At 33.1% G+C, this 24,679-nt stretch overlaps 3 protein-coding genes across 4 annotated transcripts; 1 reads left to right on the top strand and 2 right to left on the bottom strand.

Annotated features, from left to right (window-relative positions):
- Positions 1-2,567: 2,567 nt before the first annotated feature.
- Positions 2,568-5,417, bottom strand: LOC18104998 (probable 1-acyl-sn-glycerol-3-phosphate acyltransferase 4). Of its 2 annotated transcripts, none has more exons than XM_024584344.2 (4): positions 5,236-5,417; positions 3,678-4,310; positions 3,403-3,533; positions 2,568-3,089 (listed from the first exon to the last, which is right to left on the bottom strand). In XM_024584344.2, exons 2-4 carry the CDS (start codon positions 4,292-4,294, stop codon positions 2,677-2,679), a joined length of 1,161 nt encoding a protein of 386 aa, XP_024440112.1. In that variant the 5' UTR covers positions 4,295-4,310; positions 5,236-5,417; the 3' UTR covers positions 2,568-2,676. The 2 variants fall into 2 exon arrangements, with proteins under 2 accessions (XP_024440112.1, XP_024440113.1); XM_024584345.2 differs by having other exon boundaries at positions 3,678-4,294.
- Positions 5,418-9,341: 3,924 nt separating this feature from the next.
- LOC18104997 (elongation of fatty acids protein 3-like) lies at positions 9,342-11,047 on the bottom strand. The gene has a single exon (XM_006374995.3). It carries the CDS (start codon positions 10,597-10,599, stop codon positions 9,688-9,690), a length of 912 nt encoding a protein of 303 aa, XP_006375057.1. The 5' UTR covers positions 10,600-11,047; the 3' UTR covers positions 9,342-9,687.
- A 6,617-nt stretch (positions 11,048-17,664) lies between these two features.
- On the top strand, positions 17,665-19,367 carry LOC18104996 (uncharacterized). Its single transcript, XM_006374994.3, has 2 exons — positions 17,665-17,830; positions 18,333-19,367. Exon 2 carries the CDS (start codon positions 18,355-18,357, stop codon positions 19,039-19,041), a length of 687 nt encoding a protein of 228 aa, XP_006375056.2. The 5' UTR covers positions 17,665-17,830; positions 18,333-18,354; the 3' UTR covers positions 19,042-19,367.
- The last annotated feature ends 5,312 nt before the right edge of the window (positions 19,368-24,679 follow it).

The raw sequence follows: 24,679 nt of genomic DNA, 5'->3' as shown, positions 1-24,679 counted from the left end.
TCTATGCGTCTAGTTTTTACAGTTTATGCTAATTTCACGTCATCCACTTCTAATTCAGCCAAAGGAGCTAGGGCCTTGCTCCATTAAAACATGATCAAAGCACACGAACAATGAAGCTAGCTAGAGCTACTAATTGACTGGAAAGAAGCAAATGTTCACTGGCAATAAGGGAAGCCTGACTGGCAACGGGTCTCGAAGAGGGGCAGTAGAAAAATGATTCAGAAAATAAGAAACCATTGCTTTGGCTGAAGCTGAAAGAGTATCGAGTCACATGAGAACCTGGTATCACCCCTAGACAAAAAGAATCAGATCAGAAATATTTGGCTCGTTTTGAACATCGAAGCATAAAAATTGCTGAAGGTTAACCCTTCACGTGGCAAACATCAGCACTACTTCCCACTCTCACACGTCCTAAGGCCAAGGCAGTTAACATGCATGTGCTAGCTTCCACTTCATCCCAGGAACAAGCTCACTAAATCATCCCTCCCCATATTTTATTCAAGCTCTGCTAGATTATTTACCAACTTCATATAAAAAATAAAATAAAAATGTGTTTTGATTGAAAAAACGTAAAATAAAATGTTTCTGGATGGTCCCAGCTGAGGATTGAAACACTATCGTCTATACTAGAAATTACTTGACAATTAGTGTATAAACTAACCTGTTTTATTATCTTTGATTCCATGGTCACACTCAATTTGTAGTTTTCATGTTCTAAATAGGCTTGGAGCTCGAAACTCGTCATTGTAACACGACCCCGTCAATATCAAGCAAGGACAAGCCGGTATCGACCTTCATAATCGCTCAATGTCCACATTCCACTCACAAGATATGGTCAGCAATAAATCTCTCCGTTCTTTTCCCTTCAACGTAATGATAAAAAAACCTGCACGTGGTAGCTTGAATGGAATGAACTATCTTGTCGGCCAAGAGATCATAAAGCCTTTCAGTTCACACAACATCAATGTAATGTTTGCTGCTTGCTTGCTTTGACACAAAGACACAACAACACGTAACCTTGTGACTGTCACATACTAGCTATTTCATCACACGATAGACCTTTGCCCACCAAAAACGTGTATCCACAGCTTAATCAGGCAAACAATTGTATTTTTAAAATGATTTTGGTTTTTGATCTATTAATTAGAGAGCTTCAGCTATAAGTCTAAAGCATGAAAAAAGACAGCCTATGCATGAACCAATATAATGTGATTAGTTAGAGAGAAGATGGCTCGTCACCTAACAGGTTAGAAATTCTTGTTGAAAGGTCGCGTCGCATCACAGTTTCATATGAAACCTAACACACGGACACAAATTTTATATGGTTGAAATAGTTCCAACCAAATGTTTCGAATTTACCAGATATTGATTTGTCATTCAGGTGAATCTGGTGACTCTTAACCACTTCCCTTCTCTTTTTGCTTACTTCTGTTGACAAGATCAAATGTTGTTGATCTACAAATGACAAAAGGCATATCGACTGCAAGTCTGCAACTGTTTTTATCATGTACAGCGATGGCATCAAGGACCCATTTTTTTGGAATGTTTTCATGTCTATTCAATATGCAGATGGTAAGGAATTGTCAAATTGGGATAAGGGGTAGAAGATGAGTAGAGAAACGGTAATCACAAGATATGGGCAGGTAATGCAGCATTGAATCGTCATGATAACACAGGCATCCTAAGCTGTGCCCACTTGCTTCTCTATTGAAGCAAATCCTAGTAATGTCACCACTTTTTTTCCCATTTTAGTTTCAACAATCAATGGATTGAATTGCACAACAAAAAATTCATCTTCTCTAAGCTTCAAACCCTCCAGTGCAAATCAGTTAATTTTTCCGATGATGGGCTGGGCCCTCCAGTGCAAATCAGTTAATTTTTCCGATAATGGGCTGGGCTGCGCTGGAGAGATCAGGGCTTTGTTAATTCTTGCTGGACCTGGGTGAAAGACAGCATACCTAGTATTGGGCTAGACAAGACTTGAATCCACATCTTGCGTGTGAATCTAAGATAGCCCAAATCCAGCCCAACGAATCCGATGTATTGGTGATTCTTTATAGCACAGAAGCTGCAAGCTAGCAACTTCGGAGTAGGATGGTTGTCACTGAGATGAGATCCTATTCTTAGAACTCTAATGCAGAAAGCGAGTATGAGACATAGACAGGGAACGTAACCTGACTGAGAACTGACACCTAGGAAGTAGAAAGAGAACCTGAGTGTATGAAATCAAGTTACACAGCCCACAAAAGCGCTAGCGAGCTGACTCTTAGTGAGAACTAGAGCGGATAGGGCTGGTTCTTTACAGCACGGAAGTGCAAGCTAGCATAGAACTTGAGAGCTGACTCTTGGTGGGGACTAGAGCTGACAGTTAACCCAGCCTAATAGCAAGGGTTGCTATGCTCCATCTTTACATTTTACATCGCATAACACCATGGTTTTCAGGGCATTCAAGTGATGAAGCATTTCTATGCTTCATGTCAAAACATTTTGGCGGTAAACTTGCATTCTTTAAAACCTAGGCAGCAAACAGTTCCGTCATGGTGCTCAAATAATATATCAGAACAGTATACTGAAATAGAACATTTGATCATATTGCTTCTATGTTCACAAGAGACCTTAACTGTAAGTCTGACCATCTTCTATAGCAAAACTATTAATTTCTTGCACTAGGCAATGCTATATCAAATTCGTAATGGGTAATGGCCGGAATTTAAAGTGAGTAGCTGAAGCAAGGTAGGCACATGCTAAACTCGCATATGTTTTGAACCAAACGGATGAAAAAAATGTAAGATAAATGAACAATGCAGTCAATAAAATTACCACAGTGAAATTTACCAAGCATTTCAGTGTAGAAAGTTCTTGTTCAGTTCCTTCATTAGGGAAATGGCCTCGAGCTTTGAAGTCTAAAAGCAACTGATCTTTGAGCTGGAACCTATCCATTAACCATTTAGCAGCCTCGGCATTAGAAGCTGGGATATCCTTAACAGGGATACGCTGGACATGAATGTGAACTTCTGAAGGATCTGTCCCGAATACGTTGTCCAGAAAGGTAGGCAATTGGTCCTTATATGCGATACTGACATCATAAACTGCAGCATAGGAAACATGATTAAGTATATAGTAACTTGCAGAAGGAGCCATAAAAAGAGAGGAAAAAACTGAATTCTTCTCATCAAGCAATAAAGGTCATGATGTTGGGATGAACTTAATAGAATTCCAGAACTGATGAGGTAATACTTAGCAGCAGTGATGCACTGATAGTGAGACAGGCTGCTTTTTAAAACAGTATGGAATCAAATCAAATATGTATAATATTTTCTTGAGAGAGTGTAAGCCACACATTATATTATCAAAAGCTTATGACCACCGCACTGACAGGAAAAAAAATTATATGAAAAGAACCTGCATCCAAGGAATTCTGTAGAACTTCCAAGCATACGCCAAAACCCCTTGTTTTAGGAAGTAGAACATTTGCCAGCACAGGAAGTCCAACTTCACTGGCAAACCTTTGGCTCTTCTGGCATTTCTCTTCACTGCCAAATATTAAAAAAGGGAGATCCCACCAATTACTCTATGTAAGATATCTGATTTTAGTAGCCAAATATCTTTGATAAAAATTAAGCTTAATGTTATGAGTAAATATGCCTGCATAAAGAATACATAGGAGATTAAAGTACCTAAAATCAGTTCCTTCGGGGAAAAGTGCTAGCCACAAGGGATCTCGAGAATCCTTGAAAGTCGAAAGCATTTCACGCATGGCAGGTTCATCAACTTCCCACTTCCTCTCAACTGAAATGAACTCCAAAATATGGAATCCCCACCCAAAGACAGGTAGTTTCATCAAGCTGCTCTTGAGGATATACTTGATGTAGCCCAGGCACCCCTTACGCAATGCTAAGTTCCACAAGTACATCCAATCAACCTCAGTTCTGTGATTAGCAATTATCAAAACACGTTCCTTAGGCGGAACTAAGTCTCCAGAAAATACAACTTTGGTCCCATTTATCTTTTCAAATAGAAAGGGCCACAAAGCTAGCCAAAGAGCAAAGAGGAAGGATGTTGCTTTTCTACAATAGTGTATGCTGAAAAATCGCATCAAGACAGCTGCAACAGGTGCAAAATACACTACAAACATAAAAGCAGTAGAAAGATACACCAACAAACATATAAGACCCCTTATCAACCTATAAGGAGTTAAAGGGTAATGCTTTAGTCTATCATCGGATTTGAGAGGCTTGAAAGTTTCTTCCATCTCCTTTCCAGATTCAATAGCAACCACCTCCTCCAATGCCATCTGCAATACAATGTGCCTGAAGAATCATTTGAGATATTCCTCAACCTCGTTATTTTACAAAGAACAAGCTAAAAATCCAAATGAGAACAAAATATAGAAAAAAATGCACGAGCACATAATACCATGCTGCTAATCATTGTCAAACAGCCAACTGGAATTAAAAAATGAACACAAGAACTCCAGTTCACAGGTCAATCCATGGTAAAGTCACAAACAAGATTGCATGCTTTCTTCAATAAAAACCTTCTCGTGTGAATAAACCATGGCTACTGAGGCTCTTGAATGTCAGTGAAACAGAAATTCATGTGCTGCAAAAATGACGGAGATCATCCCGTTGAGGCCAGTTGATAACCAAGCTCCCTCAGCAGGAAATTGATCCTTAATCTAGTGATCGCAAATTTGGGTGGCGCACCCATCCTATCCCCAAAAAATGGAAGACTTAATGCGATTCAGCCCCACTGTGTGAGGATTTCATAGAAGTAAAGGTTGCTATACATAACAAATAATGGTTGACACTAAACATCCTAAGTAGTAATTACCTACAATTCCCACTGTATGACATTCATAAGTTAATCTCGGCCATCAAGCTATAGTCCTTCAATTAAAACTACAATTAGCATGGGCAATTATATTAACAATTCCAGTGTAAGACATTCTATCCAGTCCTGATTTTCATAAACAACACCATTGCCTTTTTGGTTAAGCTAAGCAAGCACCTACTCATTCTCTAAACCTCAAAACCGATAGATTCACATTCCTAAGACTAAGACAATATCGTTCATAATTAAATTGGAACCTAAACATCAAAAATCATAAATTCCATCAATTCAAACACGAAGACACCCCATTCTAAGCTTAAATAGTTCGAATCTGAAAGAGCAGCATAAAATTAAGAAAACGATCTGTGAATTGAAGTAAAACTGAATTGAACGATGAGTTACCTGGTCTCTGGATAGAGAGAGACAGAGTCAAAGAGTTTTAACTAGACTGAGTTGTTATCGAGAAGAAGATAAAAATAAGAGAAGTGCACGCGAAACAGAGAGGGCAGAGCCAATAAAATAGGAAGAATTTTGGCATCTAGATTCGTAAAGATCGGCCAGAGGATAATCCCACCGCATCGCATCAGTTTATTAAAGAGGTGTGCGGTATTTTTAAAGTTTTTTTTATTTTAAAATATATTAAAATAATATTTTTTTTATTGTTTTTTATGTTAACCTATTAAAATAATTTAAAAATTAAACAAAAATTAAACAAAAAAATTAAATTTTACACAATCCAAGCACAATATTAAATAAGGTTTGTTTAAAAATATAGTAAAAATTAAGGATATTAATTACAATTTATCTTTATGCACAAACCTCACTTATAGAAGTTTTAGATGTTCTTGTTTTTTTAATTCAATTTAATGTTAGGTAGATGTCAATCTATTTTAATTTTTTTAAGAAAAAATCTTGTTTAAAAAAAAATTAAATTAAGTTGATCTGATTACGATGAGTAATTTTAGAATGTTTAAAGTTTAATTAGTAATATTATATTAGTTTTTTTTAAAATAAATAGAATAACTAGAAGATAAAAATTATAGTAAGATATATATTGATTATTTTAGATGAGATGTGAATTTTATATTCTTTTTTATCTTTGTGATTGTCTATCTTTTTCTTGAGATAAATTTCAGATGATAACTGATAAAATATTATTAATTATTTTCATAAATAAAATTAATTATAAATATAGTAATTAGCAGCTAGTATTCCAACTCCAGCAGTTTCGTTTCGGAACATAAAAAACAAATTGTGTCGGGGGTTAATTACCAACCAAAGAGCTTGCGTGGTAATTAAATTGTCCAGGCAGATATTTGTGTTTCTGTTTCTAGAAACGGCAACGAGTCAACTAAGCGTGCTTTATTTTATGGACCATTTTATCCTATGGCTACGAATTTCGGTTTGTATAATGGTACGGATGGTCAGGCAGCCGCCAGAGATTTCCTGATTCCTACTCTGATTTGCTTCCAGGATGGGCTTCATTTGAATTAGCTAATCTCATAGGTGACGAGTCCCTGCCTCCAGATTTCCTTTTGTTTTAAAATATATTAAAATAATAATTTTATTTTTAATATCAGCATATTAAAATAATTTAAAAATTTTAATTTTTAAAAAATAAAAATATAATTGCATTGTAAAAATAAAAATACCAAGAACAAAGAAAAATAGAAAATGAATGGAATGATAATGAATAAATAAACAAGGGAGCTTTGGAAGGATCGAAAATGAAACGAAAGAAGTGTTTTGTAAAGGTAAATAAAGGAGAAAGATAGCAATAGATAAATTATGTGGTTTTTACAGCTAAATATGATTTTACAGCTCAGCAGATTTATGCAGCAGATACGGTGTTAGTAAATTAATACCACATGCTTAAATGAATCTTCAGTTTCGAGGTGAGTAAAAATGTTGGGTTCAAAGATTTTCTTCCCATTTCGTGTTCTTAATTTCTTATCGATCTTTCCAAGGTAGTCTTTTCCTCGATCTTTCCAGACATGAAAAAAAAAAATCTAGAAGCCTCCTATTTTCTTGTTTGAATTCTCCCAGACACTATGCAAGTTGCGAGTACTTTTGTAATTCAGCACTTAAAAAAATACAAAAATATAACAAAATACAAAAAAATATATAGAAAAGTAGAACATTTTAGAGAGTCGCAAATCATATATTCAACTCGCGAGTCACAAATATCATTCATGACTCTCTCGGCTGCTAAAAATAGATTGACATAGTTTACCATTGAAAGTATATTAACGAGATGAACCCAACAATGATAAGAAAGGTCATGAACGATAATCGATGTGGGTCACACAAGCCGTCCAAATGTATCGGAACTCATTTGTCTTTCAAATAGCTCATGTGACACACTTTGGGTCACTGTTGGTGAGCTTCTTTGATTTTTTTTATTCGTCTCGTCGAGATCTTTTTAACAATATCAATAGTGTCGTTACTAGAGTTTTGATATGCCTCCAAGATGTTTTTTTACTTTTTTTTTTACTTTTTTTCTCTCTTTTATCTCATTAGGAGTTCCAAGAAGGGTAGAGAGGAGTGACAAAAAAATATATCTTGAAGGCATGTTGAAGCTCTGATAGTAAAACCACTAGTACTATTAAAAAAATCTTGACGGGACAAATCCCAAAACACCATAAAAAGGATATTAACGGTAACTAGAGTGTGTCACACAAGTCATTCAAAGGTAAATGAGTCTCAATACATTTGGATTACTCGTGTAGTTCACTCCGGTAATCGTTTGTGATCTTTTTTTAATGTCGTTGAATTTGTCTCGTCGATATCTTTCAAATGATATAGATGGTGTCATCGTCAAAGTTTCGATGTGTTTATATAATTTTTTTATTTCCTTATAATTTTCTCCTTTTTTATTGTTAATTATGCCAGTTTATTTTTAGAGTTTGAAATAGTCGCAAATAATATTTACAACTTGTGGATCCATATATCATATGTGATTTTCTATATGTTTTTTGTATTGTATTGGTTTATCCAAAATTTTTTCTCAAAAGTGCTAAAAACCAAAAAAAAATCTGCAGGTTGCTTAGTCAATTTAAAGAATGATGTGTACCGACGAGGTTTGGAGAAGAATTTTATAGATTTTACTATTTTAGGCCTTTTTCATATCCAACCGACGAGGTTGGTTGGTAATCTTATGTTATGATAGGGATTTTTTAATATTTAAGTAAGTAAAACTATAGGATAAATGTAAACTTTTATAAATAGAGACATGAATGCAAGACAACATAATATTTTTTTTTAGGAATTGACAGCTTGTGTGTTTAGGATAAAGGTGTGCTTATGTGTGATTTCCTTCTTTTTTTTTATGAGATAAAAAAAAAAAGCATGTAAAACTTATTTTTGATGATGGCTTTTTATATATTAAAGGGATTGTAAATTAAAAAAAAAAAAAAGTCAACACACCAATCACCAGGCAGGCAGGAAGTTCGGTCAATCAGTCGGTCAGTCGCTCAATCCACCCGAGGCAAGGGATCAGACACGAATCTCTCAAATATCCTAATCTATGGGTAATTATATGAGATATTAACCCGTAATGATGGTGGTTTTTTATTTAAGATAAAAATCTTGCTATGCTAACAGCTTGCCAAGTGTAAGCGTGACAACCACCATCGTGCGAGACCATTCATTAGGCTAGGCTTACCCGGATGCTAGATCCGAGTCGAGTTCCCACACAAGTGCAATGCTACTCTTAAGTCTCTTGGGTAAATTGGGCCTCCAAGAAAGGAATACTATTTGGGCCTCTTCGAGTCTCCTTGGGGTTTATGCGTTCCTTATGGGCTCTGTCATTTCCCTATCCGGGCGTGGAAGTCTTGGATGTAGAGGTTGACCATCTTAATATCGGGCCCAATACCGGACCCTTGCGTGTGCATAGCTTGGGCTCAAAAAAGATGGCAGGCGTGGGCTTGTCATATACATTGTCTTGTCACATTTCATCTACCGTTTGATTTAAGTTAAAATGGTCACATAAAATTCAAAATCATTTATGCATTTCGTCCTATTTGGAAATGCATCCCAAACGAAAGTTCACAAAATCTTTTTTTTTAATTATTTTTTAATAGTTTTGATGTCAGAAATTAATTTTAAAAAATAAAAAATATATTATTTTAATATATTTCCAAAAAAAAAAACATTTTGTTAAAAAAAATCCATTACAACACATCTAAGCTGTCTCTTAGTGTGAAATCACGATGATTTTTTTTTAGTTTTCTAATTCACACCTCATTGTGAAAGCAATAGATTTCAGTCATGGAATCACCATTTGAGAACCAGACGAATAGCACCTAAGGTGGATTAATTGTGGCTAACAATTGGCTCATTTTCTACTGTGCTCCCGTAAGGACAAAGCATGACATTGACCACAGCAATTTCTAAAGCAAGATCGAGAAGTTGGACTTTGAGCTTGTCTCGGACAGAAGAAGCTTCCCTGCATTTGGAAACGATAAAGCATCTTCAAGGGATTGAATAAAGAAAGGGACATCACCATCGAATAAAAAATAGTTTATAGAGGGGATCGAGTCAAACAAGTCTTGCTTTTTCCATGGCCGACCAATTTAAATAGCTGACCTTGCTCGAATCACAATCTTTTCTCTGCAACTAAAAAGTAACAACTAGACTAAATAGAAATAAGCAATTACAAGAAAAAACCTCTAACATGAATCCGATCACGTACACTTTAGTACTTAACACAATTACACTTTTGTCTGAATAATCAGATAACAAATAAGCAATAACTCAAGAACTGAAACAAGAAAAATCATAATAAAAAAATATTAGAAAAAAAAAGAGAGAAGCAAAAAGTAAGCTAATGGGAGACTCGTTAATCTCAATCCATCAACTACCCTTACTGTCCAGCTTCTCCAAGCTAGAATGCAAATGCCTTGAAGAACCCTTAAGTTCACTCAAGGAATCGCCCTTTCTCTTGTTCGAATACATCTTCAGATAAAACTTCAAAAACAACAACAAAATCATAGCATTCAGCATAGAATTAAACCCCCAAGCTCCAATTCCATTGCACCCTCCTTTCAATATATGCAACGAAAGCACCCCAAAATGGCAAACCAAATTGCAACCCAACAACACAACCTGACAACTCACTACAAAAGGGAAACAAGCACTTGGAAGCCCAATTGCTGTCCAAAACCGGTACCCATAAACGACAGAGTACAACAACGTTGTTAAAAGGATAGCCAAGACTTGAAAAGACTGAGAAAATTCAAGCCAAAGAAATGACATGAACAAAAGTATGGATTGATTGAACAAGGTGAAGAAAGTGAGTTTACGGTGTTCGAGGACTGTTAAAAAAGTACGTAATAAATGAAGGAATCGAGAGAGGTAGAAAATGTAGGACCAGAAGAAGACGCGGCCAGAGGGTCGGGTGCCGAGAGGGAAACAGAGGAGCCACTGGAAAGCCGTGGTGGTCTTGGTGCGCCGCCAGAACCAGCGCGTGTCACGAATCTCAGCAGCGGTTGAAAGAAGAGTGCCAACAAAAATCACAACCGATGCCATCGCCACTGCCAGGCTGTGTATTGCTGGGATTGGGCCGAGTGGGACACGGCGGTTAGTGCGGAGAATTAAGGAGACCACAAGGTGGAGGATGACGGCAGAAATGAGGTAGATGGTGATGGCGGAGAAGAGAAAAGACCACGTGGAACCCCATGATTCGGTTGGGCTCCATCGGAAGTTAACAATCGATGGGTGCTCTGATAGCCAATATTTGGTGCTCTGTATTATAGATAGTCTCATGTTCGATTACAACCCTGGAGAATTGTCAATCAGATGACATGAAAACTTGTGCTGTTAGAAAACCCTGGAAAATTGTGAACCTGGTGACGGGAAAGTATGGTTTTTTCAAGCTGAGAATTTTCTTGGTATTGTTGGAGACCGGTCATAAATCGAAATGGAGAAAGAAGAAGACAATTGGGTTGAGCTTTATGTGTTGCTACATTTACTGGCAGCGAAGATGGAAGGTGGAGATGAACAACGGTTACAAATATTTGGACAACGGCTACTGAAATCTCGACACCGTCATTCGGCGGCGTATGATATATACAGTGATGACCGAAAAAGAAAAGTTGGGAGATTTCTTAACACAGACTTTTCTCAATTATTGGCATGGTGATCCTGGGTCGTCGAGATTTGTGTTTATGTTATGGATTTCCCTGTTTCTCTAAAGTATATTGTTCGGAAAGCAACCTATATATATATATGGGAAACCTTCTAGATATTATTAAATAAGTAGTTGGTCAACCCTATAGAACCTTCAGCAAGTTTAAGATATAATAGCAAGAAGAAGAAAAAGGAATTGTTTGTATGTATTATTTTCTTTTACATAAAGATAGGATGCATAAATAATTTTTCTGATAGATATGATGTTTATATAAGGATAAGAAAAACAACTCTCTTGAAAAAAATTATTATCATCCATGTTGTGTTTTTATTTCAAATAAAATAAAATTTGTAGAAATGCAATTTTTCTTGCATGTTCAAACATATATTATTATTTTTTTCTAACTATAATCATTTTTATTTTTTTTCAATTCGGAGTCAATTAGGATTAAAAAATTGATGGTGATAGAGTTTTTTTTTAATATATATATATATATATATATATATATATATATATATATATATATATATATATATATATATAAAAGCAACCGTAACTATAATTACATTTTCAAATAAGTCTAAACTTGCTGAAGGTTCTATAGAACTGACCAACTACTTATTTAATAATATCTAGAAGGTTTCCCATAAATAAAGTCGGTTCAAGAGATGCAGTCACATTTGAAATATATTTACATACAATAATGACTTTTTTTATTTTGACTAAAGCTATTTTAGCATCTCTTGTGGCTATCCTGTTGAATATCAAAACACTGTTGAGGACCAGCCATTTTTGTGGTTATTGCTCATGGAGATACCCTAACAACTATACTAGAAGAAACAGAGGCATGGGTTTGAAAATTAAAAGAATATTCGGTATCGCTTTTCATTTCATATTTTTATTTTCAAACACCAAATTCGAAATGGAAACAAAAAACTTATTTCTTTGTGTGTGTTTTTTTCAACCCATTTTAAGCTGTATTTAATTGAATTTGAACTGTTTTTAAAAACATGATATCCGTCTGTCACATTTGAAACCATTACTCCAACAATTAACCTTTAAAATACTATTAAAATTGGTTTGTAATAACCATCTAGGTGGTGGCCCAGTGGTAAAAGCTTGGGATCAAGAGGTTTGCTTCCTCTGTGGTCTCAGGTTCGAGCCCTGTGGTTGCTCATATGATGGCCACTGAAGGCTTACATGGTCGTTAACTTCAGGGCTCGTGGGATTAGTCGAGGTGCGCACAAGCTGGCCCAGACACCCACGTTAAACTAAAAAAAAAATTGGTTTATAAAATATATACCGTGATTTTTAAGGTCAAAATACACGTGAGACCCACTGATGAAAACAATTCAATATGGTTATTTTAATACGAAATATTAACATGTTTTAAAAATTAATTAAAGATAAATAAAAAATTATTCTTAGTTTTAAACCTAAAATAGTTTTATAGATTGGGCTACAAGTCTACATATTTATGAGTTTAGGCTGGAGTTTGGTTAATGAAAGCTATTAAAACCCTATTTAATTAATAATTTATTTTTATGACATGGAATGTCTTGGTACATGAAGCAAATATTAATTATGTGATAGGGATGAAAGTATTCACGAACATGTTTCATGAATTTGAATATTCATTAACTATTTAATGAATTATAAATAATTTAAAATTTAAAAAAATTTCTCTATTGTTATTGGTTTTCATCGAAAGAAAACTTGTTTTTCCATTATGTCTTTCTTCTCTAACGCTTGAGTTTATGTATATGTGGAGAGGTATTGAGATTATTGAGGTATTTTATTATATTTTTGTAGAGAAAGATTTTGTATTATTTATCTAGGTTTGTTGGATCTTATTTAAGAGTACATCCAACCAAGAAGAAATTATTAAAATCTTGAAAAACTCATTGAAAAAAATCTATTTACACTAAACGATGAGCATTAAGGCTTAAAATTAAGACAATAAATAATTACTGACAACAATAAAATTTTATCAATTTTAAAGTGTTTCAATGAGTAAATATTTTTATTTTGTTATGCTTTAATTTATACAATAATATACTGTATGATTAATATGCAGGTTAGGACATTATTTTGACACCGATTACAAGTTTAATGTGCATATTATAATTTACATATATAATCCTTTTGTTGTGATTGCAATTTATATATCTTAATTACATTGAAACATACTTTTAAAGTTAAAAAATAATAAGATAATATTTGTAACATAACAAATATAAGTATTTATTGTCTTTAATCACACTAGTATGTTTGTTTATAACTAAAACAATTTTTTTTCTCTGAAATAACAAGGATTTTTTACTATTAAATTTGTATCTAATTGTTTGTAACCATTACATTACGAGGAATTAGTTAAATTACAAGAGGATAAAATAGTTTCTTACAGTTTATTTAGTAAATTCATTAAACAATTCGTGATTATTAATTACTTCTCACGAATTGAACAGCATTTATTTTACTTTAAAAGTAACAATATACCAACATTAGTAATCAATATTAATATAGGATAATTAAAATATAATAAAATAATAAGATAAATTGTCATGACATGATAAATAAAAATATTTAATAATTTATTACATAATATAATGTCCTGAAATATCTGTAACAATCCCAGCTTACATAATAGTCATGTTCATAGTCAAGTGAATGCGATTGATGCATTAGCATATTTATTATTCTATCAAGAAAAGTAAACATATATTAACATATTGATTGCGATTGAGATTGATACATTAACATAATGTGATTTATTTATCTCAATAACCTAAGCTTTCGCACGAATCAAAAGGTGCCTCGCTTGATGTTTATTTGTTCGCCTGGAAAAATTCACTCGATGTTTCCAAGATTAAGCAGTATTTTTTGGTTTTATTTCTCGACAAATTGCAAAAAAAAAAAACAACACAGAGAGCATGAATATATATATATATATATATATATATATATATATATATCCGTTGAGTACAAAATAGATTCAATGAAATGAATTGCCTTAAATCAATAACAATTCTCAATAACATTATTGTAATGATTATTTTTTAAAATATTTTTTGTGTAAAAATATAATTTTTTTTAATGTTTTTTTAAAATCAACATATTGAAATAAAAAAAACTATATTTTTACCGAAATGCCAAAATACGCTAATTTCCCTTTCAATCCTCAAATCTCTGTCAAGATGTCTAATTTTATAAAGAAAAAAAGATGTGGACTCCCTCTCTGGTTTCACTCTTTTTAAGAGGGGAAAAAACAAGACGAATCTGACAATCCTACCTTTTAAGAACTATAAATAGCATAGTTACTAATATACGTGGCATGCGCTGCGATGCAAACTTTTTTCAATATTAAAAAAAGAATATTCAGGTGCGAAGATAATTCGAGATAACTTAAATTAACTAAAAATGTGATGTGAGATATAAAACTGAAATAACTTGTAAAAAGAAAAAACAAAAATAAATTATAAAATTCAAGGTTTAATAAATTAATATCAAATATGAAAAAAAAAACATAAAAATTATAACATCGAATAAAAAAATCCTAATAAACTCAGGGTAATTTAACAAACCAACAATTCATAGTATGAGATCAAGATTAAAAAAAGAATATTAAGCAAATGACCTAGTAAAAAAAACAAAGTTTAATTAAAAAAAATTTAAAAAACACCGAGTAAACTAGAATTAATTTTACCAAACCACTCTTAGAATAACAAAACAAAAAAATTTGGAAAAATAAAAAAGCTCAAGGGATGGTAATTTATTGCAAAATGATAAATTTTCTTTAAAAAAGTCATAGAAAATGGAGGTAAAAAAATCTGAGTCAACTTGAGTTAACTCGACTAACCCACACTCATGACACGAGATCATGATAAAAAAAAAAATAGGCTTCCAATTAAAGGACCCGGCAAAAAAGGTCAAGGCTAAATAAAAAAAATACTTTGAATGAAAACGCAAGCTAACCCAAGTTAGCTTGATCAACCCGCTCTCGAAATAACAAAGTAGAAAGAGAAGTGAAAAAATGACAAGGTTTAAAGACAAATAATTTGATGCAAAATGATAAAATTGAAAACAAAAATAAAGTCATAAAAAGAATTTAGAAAAAAAATTAAGTCAACACAGGTTAACTCGACTAGTCCATCACTCATAATATGAAATTAGGATAAAAAAAATAGACTTTCAAGAGAAAGACCCAACAAAAAATATCAAAATTAAATAAAAAAATATCGAGTAAGAAAATACAAACTAACCCGAGTTAACTTGATTAACATGCACCCAAGATAACCCAAAAGAAAGAAAAATAAAAAAAATCACAGCTCAGGGGCCAGTAATTTAACGCCAAAGTATGAAATTGTAAAAAATAAATAAATTTCATGAGAAAACCTTGAGGAAAAAATTATAAAGCAACCATGGTTAACTTGACTAAGCTATTACCTGGGATACGAGACCGTGATAACTCGACAAAAAAAAAAGCGCAACAAACAATGAAGCTAAGAGCTTAATAACCAAGTGACAAATGATGATTTTTTTTTTAAAAAAATCAAATTTTAATAAAGGACCACTTTGATAGAAGGCAACCAGAAAAAAAAATAACAAGGTAAAATATTTCACCATAAAAAAATTTAAAACCCAAACAATGCTATGGTATAGAAAAATGAAAGTAGATAATCAAGGGCTAAATTGTAAAACAAAAATAAAAATAAAAAAAGGATTAAAAAAAAAGTTATTGAAAGAACAAGGATCAAAACTGGATAAAAAACCAAATAAAATTAAATATTGAGGATAAAATTGAAAAAAAGATAAATCAAGAAAATGATAAGAATATAGCAATCAAAGAATAAGGATTAAAAATAAACTAAAAAACAAATGCAATATAACGAAAAGGGATGAAATTGCAAGAAAAATAATAATCAAGAAGTATAAACGCATACAAATAGAGCAATTAAAGGTATAGGGACCAAACCGAATAAAAAAAATCAAATTGAATAAAATGTCAGGGATAAAATTGAAAAAAAATCCAAACTTAAAAAAGATTTAAAAGTCAAATAAACATTAATTAAAAAAAGAAAAACCAAAATCGAACAAATTTTTGGTTGTTGTATGGGCTCTCACGCGCCACTTGAATGGTGCGAAGGCCATCACGCGCTGAAGGGTGTGTTGCATGCATCAATTGTTTTTTTTTTTAAATATTGTTCTTAAATCTAAAATTACGAAGACACCCCTATCAAAATCCAAGAATAAGAAAAATCCAGTCTAAAAAGACCAAAACACCTCCGCAATTAACCTTTGATTTTTTAAATTCCAGGGGTAATTCTCTCATTTAACTGTTTTAATAAAATGAAAAATCGAATAAGTCCCTCCATGCATGTATATTTTTTCCCCTTCAAAGAGTATGGTCGTAGTCTTACTTTTCTTTTCTTTTTATCTAAAACAGCCCCGAATATATCCCATGGAAAAAACATCTCTAACCTCCAGTTGCATGCTTCGTCATTTTTTGGACACGTGCAAAATTATCCTTACACTTCTCCAATCCACATTAATTCTTATCCTGGTGAATAATAAAAAATTGATACTTTTTCGTTTTTTTTTTTTTTGTACGAAGACAGTTTCCTAATGGTCAGGTGAACTTGTTAATTCGTGAATTCTCTCATCTCAAATTTTTTTAAAGACTTAAAATTATATTATTTTATGATTCTTTATTTATAATCTTTTAAGTATGTGTTAGTTTTTGAGCTCAACTTATTTTTTTCATGTTTTTTTATTAAAAAACACCAGATTAATTTTTTGAAATCTTTTTTATGGTTTTATATATTGATGTTAAAAATAAATAAATAATATAAAAAATATTATTTTAATATATTTTTAATTAAAAAATACTTTTAAAAAACATTTTGTATCACAAAACACATCAAGTGTTTAGAAGCGTGATGATTTATATTTTTTGACGCGTTTTAAAAAATGTTTTGTTTTAAAAACATTAAATTAGTTTTTTTAATGTTTTTTTAATAATTTTTATGTGTTAATATAAAAAATAAATAAAAAAATTATTTTAATAAATTTATAAATAAAAAATACTTTTAAAAAAACATCAAAATAACATAAACATTGAATCTAACGACCCAGTCTTAAATTTATCCTTGAATGACGTAGTAAAGAGATTCCTAGGACGAGGATGGCAGTATGCTAGCAGTAGCCAAAAACGACTTTTTATATATATATAATAAATTTCGACTTAAATTATTACTGCCAGGACACGGAAATATATGCACCGTATTGAATGACCTCCAAAGTCATCATCTAACGGTCAAAACAAATCATCGACGTCAAAGCGTCTATATCCAACGGTTCATATAAGAAACTCAACATAAACCATTAGATATTTGCCAAGTGGAGAATAGAAAATTCCAAACACCTCTGGGCTGAAGGGTTGGAACTTGGACGGTGCATTTGGTCCACCCACTCTCGATCATGTCTTTGTTTAGTCCTGGTACGGATTTTATCCTAATATCATTCTTCAACTTCTTATTTATGTAATTATTATTTCTTTTCGTTAATTATCGTGAGTGGTGGTCACTTATCGTTTGATTATATCCCATATATAAAAATTAAATTTAAATTATTTTTTGATATTTTCAAATCATATTATAAATAAATTTTAAAAATTAAAAAATATTGTTTAAATATATTTAAAAAAAATAACAACTAACACAGTAATAAATGCTTAACTCCGGTCATAATAACAAGTCCACTATTTTAGCGTAAAAGAAAAGTAGATAAAAAGAAAAATCAATTGATACGAATAGCCTTCAGCATTCTCCATCTTGAATCAATTGATACGCATCTCTATCCAAAAAGGTCAGTCTCGGTCTCTGAATCTCTTCTAATCAGATTTTCCCTCTTGCCCTTTTGCTGATTTGTGATTGTATTGATCTTCTAGAATTATGGCATTAGTCTTATAATCTAGATGTTGTTTAAAGTGACCAGGAATTAATATTTTAAGATAGAGATCTGATGATCTAGTGTTTGAATTTATCAGGTTTTTTGTCCTGTCCTGATTATAATACGGGGGCTTGAATTATATTTTACTTTTTGTGTGGTTAATTGAAAATGATGCCATAGTAAAATTAAAATTGCATAAAAATCTGGACTCCAACACAGAACCCTTTGATCTTTTCTAAATTCTTGGACCTTTTGTCGTGTAAAGATAGAGTCTTTCAACAGTTATGATTTGTTCATATACTTCAGCATCCTGATTTTGCTATGTTAAGGTTTCAAGTCTGGGAAAACTGTGTTGTGTAGGGAATTTGATATTGTTGTTGGTGTTGATTAATGTTTTTAATTTTTATGTGATTTATAGGGATTTTGCTGGGTTTTCAGAGATGGGAAGTGGCTTTGGGGAATCAACAAGCGGGGTTCCTCAAAACCCTTCATTTACTAGCAGCAATGGAAATGGTGATGCTGGTGATTTTGAATGCAATATTTGCTTTGACTTAGCTCAGGATCCGATTGTGACATTATGTGGCCATCTTTTCTGCTGGCCTTGTCTCTACAAATGGCTTCACTTTCACTCGAAGTCCCGAGAATGTCCGGTTTGCAAGGCTCTAGTGGAAGAGGAGAAGTTGGTTCCTTTGTATGGTAGAGGGAAAACATCGACTGACCCAAGATCGAAGTCCATTCCTGGTGGTAACATTCCTAACCGTCCTGCAGGGCAGCGACCTGAAACTGCTCCTCCTCCAGAACCAAATCATTTTGGCCAACATGGATTTGGATTAACGGGAGGATTGGGAGGTTTTGCACCAACGGCAACTGCTAGGTCTGGGAATTTCACATTTTCTGCTGCTTTTGGTGGTCTAATTCCTTCACTTTTTAACCTTCAAGTGCATGGATTTCCTAATGCTGCCATGTATGGTCCGGCTGCTGGCTTTCCTTATGGATTTCATTCATTTCATGGTGGGCATCCACGTGGATATCATCGGCACCAAGGTCAAGGACAACAAGATTATTATCTGAAGAGGCTGCTTTTGTTCATTGGTTTTTGTGTTTTGCTTGCTCTTGTTTGGCAATGAGAGCAAATCTTCTTTCAGAGCTTAAACTGCTAACAGATGCTTATGGCTGGCCATCTTCTGCTAGTGCACTCTGTGTTTCTTTTTTCCTTTTCCCTTTTCTCATATTGAGGAAATTGTCCATAACCAGTGTCTTGTAGCTTCTTTTGTGTGTCACAAGTACATGGAATGCAACTCACATGTTTTTCTTCTTGTACTGCCAGACTTAGGAGTAAAACGATGTTGCTGTCATTGTATTTACCACTTTTTTTTTCCAAAAGGGTTTCAGTCCTCTTGTAATATGGTATATTAGCTTATATATGGTACATTCTCTTGCAGCTTGTCTTAAACAGGTCTAAACACATCTGCTTTAAAGTGGTTATAGATCGTCCACCAGGATTTGCTCAAACTATCAGGTGATATAGATGTAGCCAAAAGGTTCACAGGAGCCACAAATCCGTGGTTGATTTCAAAATGTTGGTCCCCTGCTAAGTGATTTAAGTTTTTGTCCCTTTCTTTTCCAATATTTGTTGACTGGTTGAGCCTCATCTGGCTTTGATTTGCCTGTTAGTCTGAGCCTGTTAACCAGTGCCAATTCAATCAACGAGTTTTTCTTGGATTTCACTGATACATGCTAAATTGTCTGTTCTCAGTGCAAGCATTAACTTCTCATCAGGGGTATTCTGCAAATATTTCTTTATTTTGCAGTTAATGAAACATTTATTTTGAGTTCCATTTGTGTATGTTCTTTACATAACTCTGAAAACTTTCTTTTATGCTTGCTTAATAGAAGCATGTTACAAATATAGACAGCTTTGCGGATGACTCACTGAGTTTGGTAGCAACCCTGTTCTTGTTTTGCTTTGCTAGGTCTGAGTTGTAGAATTAGCAATGCTGCTGGATTCTTGCTTGTCAATTTCCTGTGAATTGTGATTTTTAAGTGAATGAGTGTCTTACATGTACTTGATTTTAATCTATAGACAGTGCATACGACTTGTGAGTTTTGAAGGAAGTTAAGCTAGAGAACTTTTTCAAAGTTGATAGGAAGATACCTTTTTTGGCAATTTTAGTGGATGATTTTGGTTATCAGACATGGATGTTTTGTCGAGGGAAGTTTAGTGGACTTATTACACTTGAGATGAGCTACTTTATTCAGACATTGTATGCTTACGTTTGTGTTCTAGGGATATCAGAAAATCTTTAGTGATGCTTAGCATCTTTTTGATGGTTTCCTTGATGTCTTTGGTGGTCTATATGGTGCTTATGTAGAATCTTGATGATGTTTATATGCTGATTTTTGTACCTTTGTTATGCTTTACCTTCTGTTAATGGTTTTTGGAGCCTTGGAAATGCATGAAGAGATGAGAAGGTTTTCGGTCCATGATGATAACTTGTTCTCTCTTGATAATATGCAAATTTCATTAGGTTTAACTTTCCTTGGTTGCTGGAAACCAAGAACCAGTTTTCACCCTCCGCTAAGAGACCCTAGATGTTAGAGATATCACTCTCCTTCATTGTCTTTGCACTAGCTTTTGTCTTTTCCTAAACGGAGGAGGAAGTAGAGCATGTTTCACACTGTATCTGCACCTGTTCTCTAGCCATAACTATTGATTGCTCCATTGATATTTCCAATTACTTGGATAGCATTGTCACATTAGGACAAGAATTTGCAAAGCAGGACATCCTCGTTTTCTTACGAGTCTCTCTTAGCTCGTCGACCACCAAAAAATGTCTGCTTCTGCATATGTGCTTGTCACAGCGAGGAAACAAAGCATGGCGGGTGTCCATAACTTCTTCCCAATCTTAGGCTGGTGTGCTATCTGTTTTTATTCCAGATGAATGGACATCAGCCATTGGAGATTATCTATCCCAATTGAATTGAAAGGTAGTGACCCTGCAGTCAGTGGTCCTTGTTTAGAATACTTGAATCAAGAAATGATGCGTGCCTGTGATGATTTTTAAGCTGAGTGTTCAATCATAATTAGCCAATTGCCTCATCCACCAGTTTACTGATATTGTTGATTGTGGCCCCCAGACTCTCTTTCCATCGCATCGGTTGCCTGATTGAGATTAGAGGTTACCCTGGCATGATATGTAAAGAAACTTTCGGTCATGGCCTCTGCCAAAATTTCATAACTCTCCCAATAATCAGGACCTTGGAGCTCCTGTCTGCAATTAAAAATGAAAGGGAGTGGAATCTCGGAGAATTTTCTCCTTGTTGGAATTTAGCAATCATCATAATTTTTTTTTTCCAGCCTCACAATCCTTCCTTCCCAGCCGAAGGAAAACCATTAACTCAACTTCTATTCAGTGTGATGGCTATTTTCTGATCTGGACAATAACATCATCTAATAGATATAATAGACAAAATTGACTTATAATATAGCGTGTGGTTGCTGTTTCGTCAACCGGGATAATAATAAAAATTTATTCTCGTGTCTTTTTTATTTTTAAAATTATAAAAATTTAGTCTAAAATTATTTTATTTTTTTAATTAAACACATCATTATTTTTTCATCATTTTTATTTTAGAATATGAAATATAGTGTTTTTTAAAAGTAAATTAATTTTTATAAAACACATCAAAACTACTGAACGCACGTACAAAAATATTAATTTAATATAAAAAATATTTTAAAAATCGAGGTAAAACTGGTACACCTTTGTCGAGGACTGGTGACACCAACTGACCCTCGGCGAAAGTAAAATCTCCTATTTTAATGAGGTCACGCCTATGCATATCATATTATATATATCGTTATTGTACTTTACAGGGATGGATTTAATGCCAAAATCTTAAATCTCTGCTTGATATGTGGATTCTAGTCGGAGACAAGACAAGGGATCTATTCCCCAATCGCCACTTGCCTGCAAAATAGTCCAGTGATAAAAACTTGGAATCAAGAGGTTTGCTCTATGTGGTCTCAGGTTCGAGCCCTGTGATTGCTCATATGATGACAACTGGAGGCTTACATGGTCATTAACTTTAGGACCCGTGGGATTAGTTGAGATACGCGCAAGCTGGCCCGGTTACCCACATTAAACTAAAAAGAAATAGTGTTGTTAATCGATTCATGGGCAAAACTCAGTTCAGTCATGTCTTAGGGTGGTGTTTTATGCTCGTCCTGGCGTAGAAGGCACAATAATCGAATTATAAATTAACCCATCAAACTAAACAAAATCGGATTTAATAACCACTTCGATAAATATTATAATCTATAGCTTTCTTCCGAGTAAGGCTATATATCAAACACCTTCTAAAAAGAAAAAGAAAAACACGGATCGAATCATTTATTTAAACTTTCAAAATATCTAAGATGCCCTTGCCACATGGGAATAAAAAAGAAAACGTGAAAAAGGAAGGAAATTCAGAAGCTTCAATGCAGCTGCGTGGGGACTCAAGGTAGGTAAGATTCAAACTCAATGGTTCTGTTCATTCCTGTCAAGCCACTACGAACTATATATATATATATACACACACACATATATTATTTTCATATTACAAGTTTACATATACTAGCTTAGTATACCAATTATATATTTGATAGGATTTTTTTTTAATAAAATAGGTTTATAAATCTAATTTTATGTTTAGAGAAGGGCTATTTTTTTTATCTATATTCTTTGAATTTTTTCATAAGAAAAATAATAAATACAGTCAATTGACGTAAGAAGTACAACCAAAAAACAGTACTAGTAATAACTAAGACGAGTAATTGCATGCAGACAGAGGCAGAAAGGATGTGCTCCTCATTTAATTCGACTTTATTAACTCTTGACCTACACACGTTTTTGGTGTGGGCCAGGTGTCGGTGACCATGAGAGAAGAAGAAAATTTAGCTTCTGCTTTGCCTTTACGTTACCCATAATTTATACAGTACTCGGGATACGTGCGATCGAAAGAGCCTAATTGGTTGGTGGCATAGTAAGAAGTTATTAAACTCGGACTTGATATATGATTTGTTCGAAGATTAAAGTCGTAAATTAACTTGGAATAGTTTAAAATAACATTATTTTTAAAAAATTATAAAAAATTAAAATGATATATTTTTTTTAAAAAAATAAAACCAAATTCAGCGCTAAATCAATTAAATCATTCCAAACCAACTTCTAACTAGTTTAATTTAAAATCCGAAATCAAGATCGAGAGGTCATTAAAGTATCATTGCCTGTGAGAGTTTTCAGTCTTGCCAAAACACTCCTCTCTCACTATACAAGTCCTCGACGCTGCTGGTGCATGCTGGGGATGGGATTTCTCCTCCATTCCGGATGGTTTATCTGCATCATCTCGACCTCTACAGCCCATGAAAAGTAAAATTAATCGATACAAATTTATAATAGCTTGCTTAGAAAAGAGACATCCAAACGGTTCAACCTTAATTAAGATTTCTATCAATTTCTAAAGTGATTTCTAAGTTGGAAAGCCTTTTATATATTAAAAAGAATAGCGTTGATGGGAGTTGGTAATACCATCATGAATATGCTTATAGCCTTTTCTTTCTTGTATCCACAATTAACAAGAATGTATAAATAATTCAGCCATCGCCTTAAAGTAAAAGGGAAGTAGAATCAGGAGAACTAAAAATTGGATACGAAAGCTGGTGATGCAAATAATTAATCCATCTACCTCCATATACATCCTCCTAAAAATGATTGGAAAAGAGAGTTCTCCACACCCCTCTCTTTCAAAAAGGCAAATTTGAAAAACAGTCCCTGATTTGTATTTTTTATTGACACCTGCACTGCACCTTCATATCAACCCCTAAACTATTACAAGAACAACTAAAACTAACTATTACAAGAACAACTAAAACGCAAGGGTTTTTCATTGTAGATATATTTTTATTTATCATGGATTGGATTGAAATAGTAAAATGATGATTTTATCTTTGAAAAAACTCTTAAAATGTTTACTTTTAGGGGTAAAATGGTATTTTCACTCGGTCAATTTGTCATTTGATAATTGTTAAGGGGTTTTATTGTCTTTTTATCGTGTTTACGCACAATAAAATAATTTTGTTATTCTTAAAAGCAAAAAATTATTTAACTATGGTAAATGGTCTTTTTGAGTATTTCAGATTCTAAAAAAATTCTCACACTCTTGATGACTATTTTTCTTACTTTTTTAAAAAAAATAGTTCGGCCTGCAGTGGGACACAGATAAATAAACTAGTAAATATATAATACATAATTCAATTCAAAATCCTTTCATATCATGTGAGTGTTTATTTTTGTGTTACAACTTGTTTTTCAAATTTTTTTTTACTTGAAAAATCATTAAATTAATTTTTATATATATTTAAATGATGATAATGTGATAATGTAAAAAAAAATCTAAAAAAATATAATTTTGATGTAATTTTAGTTGAAAAGCACCCTACATCTAAATACCAAACAAGTATTCTATATATATATAACAAGTATGAGTTGCATTTAAAAAAATATATATTAAAAGAAAACTCATATAAGACCTCTACCAATACAATACAAAAACCATTTTTAAGTTTGGTACAAATGTCACCTTGAATTTGTCATTATATAATTCATAGTTTAAAATAAGAAAAAACTATGAATAAGAAAAAAAAAATAAGAAAAAACTTATTCAAGAGATGTCATCAAAAAAGGCTCACAGGATATATATATATATAGAATTACAAGGAAT

The sequence above is a fragment of the Populus trichocarpa genome, chromosome 14, assembly GCF_000002775.5.
Source record: "Populus trichocarpa isolate Nisqually-1 chromosome 14, P.trichocarpa_v4.1, whole genome shotgun sequence".
NCBI classification, from domain to species: domain Eukaryota; kingdom Viridiplantae; phylum Streptophyta; class Magnoliopsida; order Malpighiales; family Salicaceae; genus Populus; species Populus trichocarpa.
This window is presented reverse-complemented; position numbering and strand designations above follow the sequence as displayed.

What these genes read in the sequence shown, in the direction of transcription:
- LOC18104998 (XM_024584344.2), bottom strand. Translation starts at nt 4,294, where the DNA reads ATGGCATTGGAGGAGGTGGTTGCTATTGAATCTGGAAAGGAGATGGAA. An exon ending in CCCGAAGGAACTGATTTTAG is followed by an intron (nt 3,534 to 3,677) that starts GTACTTTAATCT and finishes AATATTTGGCAG; the next exon opens with TGAAGAGAAATGCCAGAAGA. An exon ending in ACAGAATTCCTTGGATGCAG is followed by an intron (nt 3,090 to 3,402) that starts GTTCTTTTCATA and finishes CCTATGCTGCAG; the next exon opens with TTTATGATGTCAGTATCGCA.
- LOC18104997 (XM_006374995.3), bottom strand. Translation starts at nt 10,599, where the DNA reads ATGAGACTATCTATAATACAGAGCACCAAATATTGGCTATCAGAGCAC.
- LOC18104996 (XM_006374994.3), top strand. Translation starts at nt 18,355, where the DNA reads ATGGGAAGTGGCTTTGGGGAATCAACAAGCGGGGTTCCTCAAAACCCT.